Source organism: Convolutriloba macropyga, chromosome 10, assembly GCF_964194025.1.
Source record: "Convolutriloba macropyga chromosome 10, txConMacr16.3, whole genome shotgun sequence".
Classification (NCBI taxonomy): Eukaryota; Metazoa; Xenacoelomorpha; order Acoela; family Convolutidae; genus Convolutriloba; species Convolutriloba macropyga.
In genome coordinates this window covers 55747406-55760774 of record NC_134477.1, presented here as the reverse complement: position 1 = coordinate 55760774, position 13369 = coordinate 55747406, and the positions used below count along the sequence as shown (strand labels likewise).

Genomic DNA, 13369 nt, shown 5'->3' with positions numbered 1-13369 from the left:
CAAAATTCATATAAAGTTGGAAAGACTAGCTGTCAGATGCCAATTTTGCGCCGTCAGACTCTACCCAATAACGATGAGTAAGCCATAGAAAGGTTCAATTGCTAACTAAGAGTTGAAAAAAATCAAAAACCTGAAGAATATTGCAAAATTTACTATTGTTTTGTTCGTGTTTAAAAGTGTATTACCAATACACATACACAAGAAACAAAAAATCTGGTTTTCGCAAGACCTTAAGAACTGTTACTAACGGAAAAGAAAAACGGCCTCAAACAAGAAAAACGCGCGCATTTTGAAGCTCAAAAATTTCAATAAGTGACCTTTTCATCATGAATATAGGCCCTCCCAGACACTTAGAAATTGAAAGACTAGTAAGGCCAACTGAGGGACTCCAATCGAACCTAATGCCTACTGGGCTTTACCTGCTTACCGTTTTAAAAGGCCATCAAAAATGTGATCCAATCTTGGATCGTAAAATAACGATCTGAATTACACCTAGCGAAGCAATAAGTTTCTACAAAAGAAATCTGTCCCAATTGAACCTCATTTATACCTTTTTTTAAAAAAAAATCTGTTACGTTTTGTTGATCGCAATACATTTCAAAACAAAAAATGTATTATCTATTTATTTTATTTTTCACGAAAATTTGTCGATGTTCGCAATTTGTTATTTCAGATTTATTTCAAATTTGTCCTTTTGGAGCTGACTGCTTCAAAAATAATAATGAATTGTTCTCGAGTAGGATGTACACTTGTTTGCAACACATATGGTATAAATTATGTACCAAAATAGCAAATCTACTGGACAGGTCATCAATAGGTCCAAAAGTTCCTAGTCTAGCGATGACCAGTACCATTACTATGAGCAAGGTGTGAATGCGTGGCGTATCATGTTAAGAGAAAACAGGGGGAAACCTCAAAACCTTATGCTGAATTTTATGAGATCTATAGAGTTTTTGTTAATAAAACAAAGCAAACAGTTCTAAGTTGTCTACGAAAAAATTGTCCCTGAAACTAGATAAGAATTGCTTAAGTTCTCTCGCACTCAGATGTTGCACTTCTAAAACAAAATTAGGATAAAATTTTAAAATGAAGTTAAGCAATTTTCGTATTTTTACTCCTAATCTTTTAGGGCTTAGGCCGCTGCTTTTGTTTGCAGTTTTAAGTTGCTTTGATTGGATTCTTTTTGCTTGCAGTGTTTCAATTTCTTTTCTAGTAATTACGTTTTTAAGACACTCAATATGGCATTCTGCTGTTAAAATTTCATCTAATAGTTTCAACAGTTCAAAAAAGTGCATGACTCTAATCAAATAAATGTGATTTGATTCGCGTTCCAGGCCAGTGGAGGATGATTTGGGTTTATTAAAAATAATTCCTGCAATTTGTTTTATTTTCGACTCAATTGGCAAAATTAATGTTTTGTTACTTGTTCCGTAGACTAGTACGCCATAGCTCACAACAGGCTGGACATAAACTTTGTATGTTAATAACATTTGTTTAACAGTTAAAATCGATCTGAGCCGGTAAAAAAGTCCTGAGAATTTGTTCAGTTTTGAGCAAAGTTTTTAATATGTTTGCCGAAATTCAGATTGTCATCCAATTCTATACCTAAGTATTTCAGTGATGATCTCTGTGTTAGGTTTATTTATTTCATCTTTAAATGTTGCTTTGAATTTTTCCGTCTGGCTTTCATGCTCATAAAACAAGTTTTTTCGTAGTTCATAGTCAGTTTGTTTTTTATGAGGTAATCACTAACCAGGTTCAAAGATTGGCTGAAAATTTCAGGTGTTCATTCCCCTTTTTGTTTAACAACAGTATCGTCAGCGTATAAGGTCAAACAGTTCTGACTACAGTAATCATCTATGTCGTTTATATACACAAGAAAAAGAAGTGGTCCAAGTACTGACCCTTGTGGTACCCATAATCGACTTCCGCAAAATTGGAGTATACATTTCCTGAATTTACACATTGCTGCCTTTTGCTCAGATAAAATTTCAAAAAACTTTGCATGTGACCCCCCAATCCCAAGTTGTTTAGCTTGTCCAAAAGAATACTATGTTTAACTGTATCAAATGCTTTTTTGAGATCAATGAACCATCCTCCCATCCTCCCAATCTTGGACCATCCTCCCAATCTTGCCTGACGCTCTCAATAAAAGATACCAAGGCTTCAACAGTGCACTTTTTTGGCCTAAACCCAAATTGATTTTTGTTTAGAAGTTTGAATTTTTCCAAAAAATTTAGCATTCTTTTCGGAACCAATTTCTCAATCAGTTTTCCTATTGTTGGCAGCAAACTGATTGGTCTGTAATTTTCAGCAACTTTAGGATCTCCTTTTTTATACTGTGGAATAATTACGGCTTTCTTTAAGCAGTTCGGGAAAACGCTGTTTTCAAAACATTTGTTGATCAAATATGTAAGAGTCGGGACAATAGCGAACTGTATTTTCTTGAGTATAAAATTGTTGAGTCCATCAAAATCTGAGCTGTATTTATATTTCAAGTTTCTGATTGTCATGGATAGCTCTTTTTTGCTGATTTTGTGTAGAAACATGCTATTGACGCTTCTGTTTTTTGTGTTGTTTTTTCCTTCTGTAACCAGTTTATCAGCTAACGTTTTTCCGATGGTGGTGAAAAATTTGTTGAAATTTTGTCTCTTCCTGCGTTAAAGTAGCTTGTTGTTTTTTCTGTGAGTCTACTCCTAAACTTTTGATAGTATTGAAGAATGTTTTGTTAGTACGCTTGGCGTTCCTGACTAAAAACGTTTGATAAAAGTTTCTCCTTTTTTCGAGCACTCTTTTGTAGCAAACTCCTAATTTTATTAAATCTCTTTTTATTATCATTTGTTTTCTGTTGCATGTATCTTTGATAAAAAAACTTTGCTTTTTTGCTGCAAGGTTTTTAATTGAGTTATCAATCCATGACTTGTCTGAGAGCCTTTGATTTCTTCTCTGGCACATAATGTTTTATTTCATCAATAAAAGTTTGTTGAAATTTTTCAAATAATGAGTCGCAGTCCAAGAGACCAAAATTAAAATTATCTTGAAAACCTTGTAATTTGTGTTTCAGTTTGAACACTACTTTTCTAACACAGAATTGTTTTCTAGTATAGCCCAATGTCTGTAGTACTGTTGCATTCATAAACCTGTTTCCTTCGTTTCCTCGTCTAGTTCAGTTTTAACAGAGTAGTGATCGGTTATTGTAGATTTTAGAACTTCAACTTTCACTTCCTGTGAGCAATATACTATATCAATTCTTGTTTGAGAAATAATGGTCTCCCTGGTGAATCCTGTCCGAGACATATTGTTGAGATCATACTCTCCGAGAACATTTTCTAAAGACAAAATTTTGCATTTGTTTTTGAGTGATTAATATTTAAACCTCCACACATTAGATGCATCTGTTTTGGCTTGAGTGTTATTTTTTCAAAATATTCCTGGAAAGTTTTTGACAACTCTGATAAACTTGTATTAGGTTTGAGGTATATAACAGTCAAAACGAGATCGTTTTTGTAATTTTTGCGTTCAATTTTGATTGTTAGCAATTGACAGTTAGTACTTGAAAATTTCTGTAGAACCGTTTTCACCACGCCTTCCCTCACAAATAATGCAACTCCTCCTTTTCCTATTTGCCGGTTGCTTGTGTCAAGCAGCTGGTAACTACTAAGCGATAAACATTTGATGTTGCTGTCATCTTTGAGCCACGTTTCGGTTAGGCATATAGCCAAAGGCTGTGTTTCTTGTTGCGCCAAAAAAACCTCGAAATGATTTAAATTTTTATAGATTGATCTGATGTTCTGCAACAAAAAATTAATTTTCATCGTTTAAATTTTTGCAAGCTCTTAACTGAATTAGAACAATTTTAATACTCGGTTATTGTAAAATGAAACTCCCAGTGCATTCTTTTTTTACACGGTTATCAAATCAAAACGAAAGAACACCGACTGGTTGACACGTTTTTCGCGAATATCACAAAAAACATGTTTGCAGTCGGTATTTGCTAAACTTTTCTGGTTTTCTCGAGGATTCATTATCAGTTGTCATTCGTTATTTGCGAATATCACAAATTCCAAACGACTGGAAATGAATCTCGAGCTGTAAACAACTAATCTACGTATATCGCAAGACTTTTGTTCCTCCTGATGTTCTATTCACTGTTAAAAAAAAACTAAAAAATTATGTCCCGCCTTAGGCTGCGGATATCGCGAGCACTAAGGCGGAACATTCTAAAGTTTAATAAAAAAGAACCTCAATTAAAAAAAAACCCTAGCCGAAAAAAGACAGGCTGCGTTTATTGCAGCTAGTAGCTAGTGGAAGGCACTAAATGTCACATTTAAATTATGCATGAGCCACTTTTCTACAATAAAGTGAAGTACTGGATAGAAATCAAAGTTACAGCCTCAAATTTTCAGATTATAAACAAAAATTATTGAATTTTAGAAATGTGGCAGGTTTTTTCCAGTTTAGTATTTCCTCTGCTTTTTCATTTCAGGAGAATATTTTTCTTGTTCGTCTGATGTTACCGTTCGATAGTAATTAGTGCCAAACTTTGGTTTTTCTCTGCCCGGGTCTCTCAACACTCTGGCCGGGTCTCAATAAACTTACGATTGCTTCAGATTTGAGATCTTTAGAAAGTTTCATCAGAGAAGCTTGAAAATCAGAAACTTAACCGACTACCTTTGGACGAACTGCCCTCGAACAAGTGAGGGGTGTCCAATTGTCCCTAATTCTGATTCTGTTTCTTCATTGTCTCTTGCTAATTGTATATGTCAAACCAAATTTACTATTATTCTGTAAGGTGACTTTGATGCTGAAAGATGGGGAGGTGTTACCTGTGGTGGCCTTAAGAGTGGAGTCGTGGTGACACGTCTGTTGTTGCTGTCTAGATGTAATCTGCTGTTGTTGAAGATGGTGCTGATGGTTGTGACTGTTGTAGTGTCCTTGGTGTTGATGCGACACATCTTGTTCTACTGAAGGCTGTTGGGGCAAATGCCGATGACAACTCTAAAATAATGGTGATACTGAACCTTAAAAGTAAAAGGTACGAGCTCGCGCCTCGTAGTTTTATCACAATTACCCATTAATGACAGATTATCACCCAACTACCATATATGCAATGCATCTAGAGTCAACATTATTGAAAGCTAGAAGAATTTGAGGCTTCCAAATTTTCTTGCTCCGAATAACTTGGTGTCTCGTTTCAACCTTAAACTGACCCCCCCCCCCCCCCCCCCCCCCCCCCACGTACTATCAGTAACCTAATTTCACCAAGGCATCTTCATGGTTATGCAGATTAGAAATTGGTAACAAAATGGCGGGCATCAAGAGCTTCAAATGGAAGAACTTAGGATACCTGATTTTGAACTGCTTGATGATTGACTGCACTTGAATTGGCCGAATTTCCCGAAGAAACTCCATGTCCACAAGGACTCGGCGTCATAGACATCTCTCTGGTACCCACAACACTGGATCCAGTCATTGCACTGGCACTGTTGTTCATGTTGTTTGCCTGGAGACTGCGATTGATAATTTCTCGGGTGGCCTCGTCCATTTGGTGATTTGGTGTGTGAGTCTGTGTGTGATGCGAGTGTTGAGGGTGGTGTCTTCGGTGTTTGTTGCATCTGTGATGGTGGTGGTTGTGGGACGACCGCCTTATAGCAAAATTTCTAGGTTAAAAAAACCCATGGCGAAATATAAGCCGACTAACATAAGCCAAATTGCTCTTGAAAGACAGGCAGGGCAATTTAATTCAGAGAGGCTGCAGCCCAGATAAACTTTTGCTTTATGGGAGCAAAAAAAAAACCGACTAGTGAGGGACTCGAAACCCCAACCTCCGGCGTGCTATATTCAAGCATAAATTACTTGGCTGTCAAGCTCTTGAGGAAACCTATCTTACAATCACTTTTAATTTAGCAACAGGCTTAACTTCAGAATTAGAGCTATTTAGATCGCTTTAAAATTAAGAATTCAAATGAAAATTTTGCAGAAAAGACACAGATGTCTGCATTAATTGCTTCAAACTTCGTATTTAATCAAAAATAGCTGGCAGATTGCCAGAAAACAGCCGCAGTAGATTCGTAGACCCGCAGTCGAAACGATAGTAACAGAAAAAGACCAAAAGTTCTTTTTTATTAAATGCTGAGATATCATATTTTGATTAAGAGTCTGTTTCACTTATTGCTGCTTCTATTAGCTGCTCTCAAATAACCTTCTTTTAGAGTGACACACGCTCAATTGACTCATTATCTCTAAATTAAATTAAACATAGCCCACTAACGTCGGGCGAACTGCTCTCAAACGATCGGCGAGCGGTTGGCTTCGTCAGTAGCTAGCCACGGTTTAGTGAGGCTAGCTTTAGATTAATTGAAGGGCGTAGGGAGAGCGCAGCAGAAATACACCGCAGCGGGGATGCAAAAGTGGATTGGGGGACTGATTTGGGGGCGGTGGGTGGGTGGGGGTGTCGGATCAATTTTTAAGAAGCGCACTTCACAACATAAGTATAAGTCTCCAATACAGTTTCTGTTAATCGCATACTAGTGGAAAGAAGGGCTATAAGAGAACTTTATGCAAACTGGGCGCTACCTCTTTATCCCGTTTGTGAAGAAAAAAGTCAAATAGGTCAGACCAAAAATCTGCCAAGCGAAAAATTGCATAAAAGAGACAAACACGATTAATATATTTGATACAAATTGCGTTTGAGAGCAACTAACAATGATTTCCCAAAAAGTGCCTGTTGAGTCAGTTATGATAAAAACATTTCTAATATAACTTGTTAATGAAGATCAGAGATAAAGACATTGCGCCACATAACAGCAGCTGAAGTTCGGCATCAACAAAAAGAGAGACAGAGAGGGGGAGAGAAAAAAAACTTGAACGAGAAAGAGAGAAAGAAACCCCAACCGACAGAGACAAAAAGAAATAGGAAAAAAGTTCAAAACCATTTTTGTCTCGAAAGATCTGTCAAGTGATCCATCGCAAGACTTAAAAAGTTTCGTTGGCCAGTAGTGGTCGTTTAACTCAGAAAAGGCCAAATAATATTGAAAACTTTTTGGAACAATTGCAAATTTTCCGAACAGTTGAAGAAAATTTTAAATTTTATCCAAAAATTAGTACAACTGAAATCAAAAAAATTGATCACCATTTTATTAACTCAAGAAGCTATACAGCAGCTTATTATCAAACCTTGGAGGAGGTCCCAGGGCCCCTGGTGCCGCAAAAAAATTCAAAAACATTCAAAAATTGCAAATATTTTTTAAAAATTCGTGATATTAAATTTCTTAAACTCGTGATATTAAAATCTTGAAAAACATTCTAATACATCTATAAACTATACAGTAACATATTATCAAACCCATGAAGAACTTCCTTGGCCCTTGAGGCTATAGAAACCTAAAAAATGACAAAAAAATCAAAAACTTGAAAAATTGCAAGTTTTATTTAAAAAAATTGCTAAAACTTGTGATTTTAAAAAGTTGAAATTTAATTTATGACCCACAAAACTTTTCCAGTAACCTATTATCAAACCCTTACTGAGGTTATCTGGCCCTTGAGGCTCAAAACAGCTGAAAAAATGACTGTCCAAAAATTGAAAAAAATTAAAACTAAAGAAAAAGCTAAAATTCCTGCTGTGTAAATCTTGCAAGACATTTCATTAGATCTAGAAATCATACAGTAGCCTATTTTCAAACACTATGGGAGGTTCCTTGGATCTGGAGGCTTAAAAATCCAAAAAAACACAACCAAAATTTTAAAAAAATTCAAAAAACATGAAATGCAGGTTTTATCAAAAAATTGCTAAAATTTGTGACATTAAAAAAAATTTGTCAGTATTTTTTGATCATGCCCCTAAAGAAGTTTTCTCGCCCCTTGGTCAGAAAAGACCTGAATAAGGGAAAAAAATGTCAAAAATCTTAAAAAAAAGTGCACGTTTTCTCAAAAAAAAATGCGAAAATTCGTGATGTTCAAATGTTGAAACCATTCCATTATCACAAGAAATTATGCAATCACCTATTATTTAAACCTATAGGAGGTTCCTTGGCAACTAGGGCAAAGAAAAATTGTCAAAAATTTTCAAGAGGCTTGAAAACATTTGTGCAAAATAGTATAAATTTGCGTTTTTAGCGAGCGGTTGTACGTCAGCTAGAACCGGTGGTGGAGGGGAGGGGGGTGCACCGAGGGCTGATGAGGAGGGGAGGGTGGGTGGAGCAACAGTGGGGTGCGGGGGGGGAACAGCACGCGGGAGTAGGGACAATAAGGGGGGTCAACTGGAGGGGTCTTCAACTTCTAAGAACCGCCCTTCACACCATAAGTATAAATCTCCAAAACAGTTTGAGCTGAACGGCTCTAAGAGCACTTAATGCCCACTGGTATCAAGTTATCCTGTTTTTGAGGACGAAAAGTCAAAAAGCGTCAGATGAAAATCGGTCAAGCGCAAAAATCGCATAAAAAAGACGACAGGACTGATACAATTGCTACGAGCTTCGTTTGAGAGCAATTAAAGAGTCAAATTCAGAGTGACTAAAGTCGTTTTTGAGTGCGAGGTCAAAGTCATATCATGAGTGACCAAAAAACTTATCAAGCGAATGAACAAAAAATCTTGCTGTACTAAGAGTGAAAAATGACGTCACACACGCAATTCAGTTGAAATGGCATGTATAAATGAACAAAAAGCAGATTTGAAGAAACTGTAACGTCGTAAAAGAAATCATGACGAAATAAAAAAACCAAAAACCAATAGCAGGCCAATTTTAGCCCAGCTATCGCTGTGCGGCAATTAAAAAAAACTACCTAAAAAACTAATTTTAGAGCAAAACTAATTTTGTAAAACAATCGACTTACTTCGGCATATTACTCTCAAACAAATTGAATGTGGCTGGCTTTTTTGTTCCAGCTACCTTAAGCGTAGGCATGCTTTCATTGCATGAGGGGGAGTGGGGGAGGGAGCAGAGGGGTGTGGGGGTGTGTCGAGAATTGCCAATCGAGCCGTTCTGAATTTAAATCACCTCAGCAGTTTCAGTGAATCACATATTTAGAAACCAGAACGGCGCTCTTACAAACGACCTGCAACTCAATGCTCTCGTCCCTCGTCAATTTATACCATTTGTCAAGACGATAAGTCGCGAAAGCGGTCAGACGGAAAAAACAGCCGCTAAAATACCGGAAACGGACTGAAGAGTCGTGCAATATGAATAGTAACTGAATACCTTAAAAAAGAAATATCCATAGGAAAAAAGACAAAACAAAAACCATATCATACTTTGCAGTAGAAGGTAAGCTACGGCTAAAGTCCAATGTTCGGGAAAAAAATCAATGTTCAAAAATAAAAAGCCAAAAGTTCACGCCATGAACAAACTTGCTACGGCTAAAAAACCTGTATAATACCAATATTCCTCTTCGAGTCTTAAAAACGATAAGGACTAATATAATTGCTACAAACTTCGTTTGAGGACAAATAATGACTAAACTGACCTGGTCAATAAATCACTTATAAAACGTTTTGAATTATTGAAAATCACTTAAAATCTCGTTATTGTGGTTTCCTGTAATCTTGAGATTGCCTGAAAAATTTCTCCCTTTAATGTTTTTTTCTTTAAAAAATGTCTTGAATTTTGAACAATTGGTCAAATTTATTTCTGTCTGCCGAAACACGAAGTCTGGCATATCATCGTCCTTAATTTTTCTGTCGGCCAAAATGTTTAGTGCGGCAATTATAGTTCTCTGTTTGTCACGCGAACAGTATGCTGTGCTTTCGTTGCTAATTCTTATTGGTAGTAGCTTAATTTCCTCGATTGTTTACTGTAGCTAGCTACTCTTAATACTTTACAAGGGACCAAGTTTAACAGTAAAACTTTCTTTAAAAATGTTTTAATCGAGTTTTTGCTCGATCAACACAAGAAAGTACCCGTTAATAGACAAATAGGAGCCTTCAAATCCTATTTTTACCTATGAGAACGAACAGCCACAAGTTTAAGATTATTATATTAATAACAATGCTGATTACTTCATTTAACATTTGAAAGCATGTAGATATCTCACCTTAGGGTTACATTCTGAGTAATTTACATGTCTATTCTGAGTAATTTACATGTCTATTCTGAGTAATTTACATTTTTTATCCTGTTTTTGAGGACGAAAAGTCAAAAAACGTCAGATGAAAATAAGTCAAGCGCAAAAATCGCATACAAAAGACGACAGGACTGATACAATTGCCACGAACTTCGTTTGAGAGCAATTAAAAAGTCAAATTCAGAGTGACTTAAGTCGTTTTTGAGTGTTAGGCCAAATTCATATCATGCGTGACCAAAAAACTTATGACGCGAATGAACAAAAAATCTTGCTGTACTAAGAGTGAAAAATGACGTCACACACGCAATTCAGTTGAAATGGCATGTATAAATGAACAAAAAGCAGATTTGAAGAAACTGTAACGTCGTAAAAGAAATCATGACGAAATAAAAAAAAACCAAAAACCAATAGCAGGCCAATTTTAGCCCAGCTATCGCTCTGCGGCAATTAAAAAAAACTACCTAAAAAACTAATTTTAGGTGCAAAATTAATTTTGTAAAACAATCGACTTACTTCGGCAACTTACTCTCAAACAAATTGAATGTGGCTGGCTTTTTTTGTTCCAGCTACCTTAAGCGTAGGCATGTTAGCTTCATTGCATGAGGGGGAGTGGGGGAGGGAACAGAGGGGTGTGGGGGTGTGCTGAGAACTGCCAATCGAGCCGTTCTGAATTTAAATCACCTCAGCAGTTTCAGTGAATCACATATTTAGAAATCAGAAAGGCGCTCTTACAAACGACCTGCAACTCAATGCTCTCGTCCCTCGTCAATTTATACCATTTGTCAAGACGATAAGTCACGAAAGCGGTCAGACGGAAAAAACAGCAGGTAAAATACCGGAAACGGACTGAAGAGTCGTGCAATATGAATAGTAACTGAATACCTTAAAAAGAAATATCCATAGGAAAAAAGACAAAACAAAAACCATATCACACTTTATAGTAGAAGGTAAGCTACGGCTAAAGTCCAATGTTCGGGAACAAAAATCAATGTTCAAAAAGAAAAAGCCAAAAGTTCACGCCATGAACAAACTTGCTACGGCTAAAAAACCTGTATAATACCAATATTCCTCTTCGAGTCTTAAAAACGATAAGGACTAATATAATTGCTACAAACTTCGTTTGAGGACAAATAATGACTAAACTGACCTGGTCAATAAATCACTTAAAAAACGTTTTGAATTATTGAAAATCACTTAAAATCTCGTTATTGTGGTTTCCTGTAATCTTGAGATTGCCTGAAAAATTTCTCCCTTTAATGTTTTTTTCTTTAATTAATGTCTTGAATTTTGAAAATTTGGTCAAATTTCTTTCCGTCTGGCGAAACACGAAGGGTCTGGCATATCATCGTCCTTAATTTTTCTGTCGGCCAAAATGTTTAGTGCGGCAATTATAGTTCTCTGTCTGTCACGCGAACAGTATGCCATGCTTTCGTTGCTAATTCTTGTGGGTAGTAGCTTAATTTCCTCGATTGTTTACTGTAGCTAGCTACTCTTAATACTTTACAAGGGACCAAATTTAACAGTAAAACTTTCTTTAAAAATGTTTTAATCGAGTTTTTGCTCGATCAACACAAGAAAGTACCCGTTAATAGACAAACAGGAGCCTTCAAATCCTATTTTTACCTATGAGAACGAACAACCACAATTTTAAGTTTATTATATTGATAACAATGCTGATTAATTTATTTAACATTTGAAAGCATGTAGATATCTAACCTTTGCAAGTACCTTTGAGCAAACCTCTCCGGGAATGAAAAAAAATATCGAACGAAGCCCCTCTGAACAATATATAGTACCTGCATTGCATGAAACAGACAGCAGTTGTATCTCACAGCAGAGTGGAAAATGTCAGAGCGCATTTAATATCTCAATGCCCCACAATCAAATAGGCGGTTTCACATGATCATACTTTATGCTTGGTTGCATATACTGTTAATATTTGTGTTTATACTAATAGTTTCTTCGCTACTACCGTAAATCTTACGACACACTTGTCATTTCCGCTTTACACATACTCCATGTATCAAAAGAATGGCCGACTAGACGGTCAACTAGGTTTCCTCAGCCCTTTACTAATTTACTTCATTTGATGCTAATTAGCATAGATAACATTATGCATAAAGAAAATTTGTTTTTTATATAGTTAAAATACAAGCACGTTGCTTATTAGCGAAGAAATAGGACGTAATATTCGCATTGCTCAACTATTTCATTTCTCGGCTTCGCAGAAACAATAACATGAAAAGTTTTTTTGAAACATTACCTTGATAAAAAAGAAAACTACCTTGATTGAGTAGAAGTACTGCCAATGGTTCCACTTGCAACAGCCTGACTCTCTTGACCTCGGGCTGGAACGGGCGGAACAGAGTTATTGCAATCATGGGCACAACCTTAAACGTACGACACATTATTAATTTCTCCTAAACAATAAATACCTTTTGAACCGTTAAAATAGGAGCGCTATAATAGCCGGCTGAGAAGATGAGGGCGGCTAATAAAAGAACTTAAATGGCAACCATCGCAGGAATTGCTTTAAAAGGACTGGCGAGGTGTTGGTTCTCGTAGTCACTAAAAGACAAGCAGGATTAAATTAATAGTTACAAACTATGTTTGTTAGAAATTGAACGTATTAAATATTTTGCCTCTTAGAATAGAAAATAGTTGCTCAGTAACTCCTCGAAAACAAGAATCCTGTAACTCCGCATTTCCACTTTCTAAACCCTGGAACTAATTCACACAGTAAATATGTACGGAAAAAGTCCATATCATCTTGTAGTTATGAAAGCTGTTAGACCTGAATCAAAAACATATAAAACATCGTAAGAATCTAAAGGAAAATGAATTTCTTAAGAAGGACAGCTTGCTGTCTGTTTTCGTGCCCTATAAACGTGCTCACCGTCAATTCTTTATTGTTCAATATCACCTCAAAAGATTCAGTAGAAAATGATTCGTTTATTAATTGGTACAACCTAGTCTGCAAAACAATAGCCAAGAAGATAGCAAAAATTTTTCCATTTAAGAAATTAGTTTTAACCGTTTTTAGGGTTACCAAGAATGCCAACTGCGTTTTTTGTTCAACGCTCATTCAAAGCAAACTTTAAGAAGTCAGAAGGGCTTACAACATTAAATTAAACTAAAACTGAAAAGTCACGCTAGACACTTATCTTAAATGTCATTTACCAATTAGCATAATGTCACAGCTTAGCAAATGCAATTTCAGAGTTAAACAATTGGAACAAACAAAGTAGAAGGCTTGGCTTTATTTCTACTTGAAACTGACTTCAGAGAAAAAGATCGACCTGATACTTTT

At 36.1% G+C, this 13369-nt stretch overlaps 1 protein-coding gene across 5 annotated transcripts in view; it reads right to left on the bottom strand.

Moving 5' to 3' along the window:
* LOC142348215 (uncharacterized) overlaps window positions 1-13369 on the bottom strand; it is an 87621-nt gene that overhangs the window by 30473 nt on the left and 43779 nt on the right. For all 5 annotated transcript variants that reach the window (XM_075399482.1, XM_075399484.1, XM_075399485.1 and 2 more), the window contains 3 exons: window positions 12344-12449; window positions 5348-5645; window positions 4827-4998 (listed from right to left, as the gene is read on the bottom strand). In XM_075399482.1, the coding sequence (XP_075255597.1) occupies window positions 4827-4998; window positions 5348-5645; window positions 12344-12449 (576 nt within the window). The remainder of the gene's footprint in view (window positions 1-4826; window positions 4999-5347; window positions 5646-12343; window positions 12450-13369) is intronic.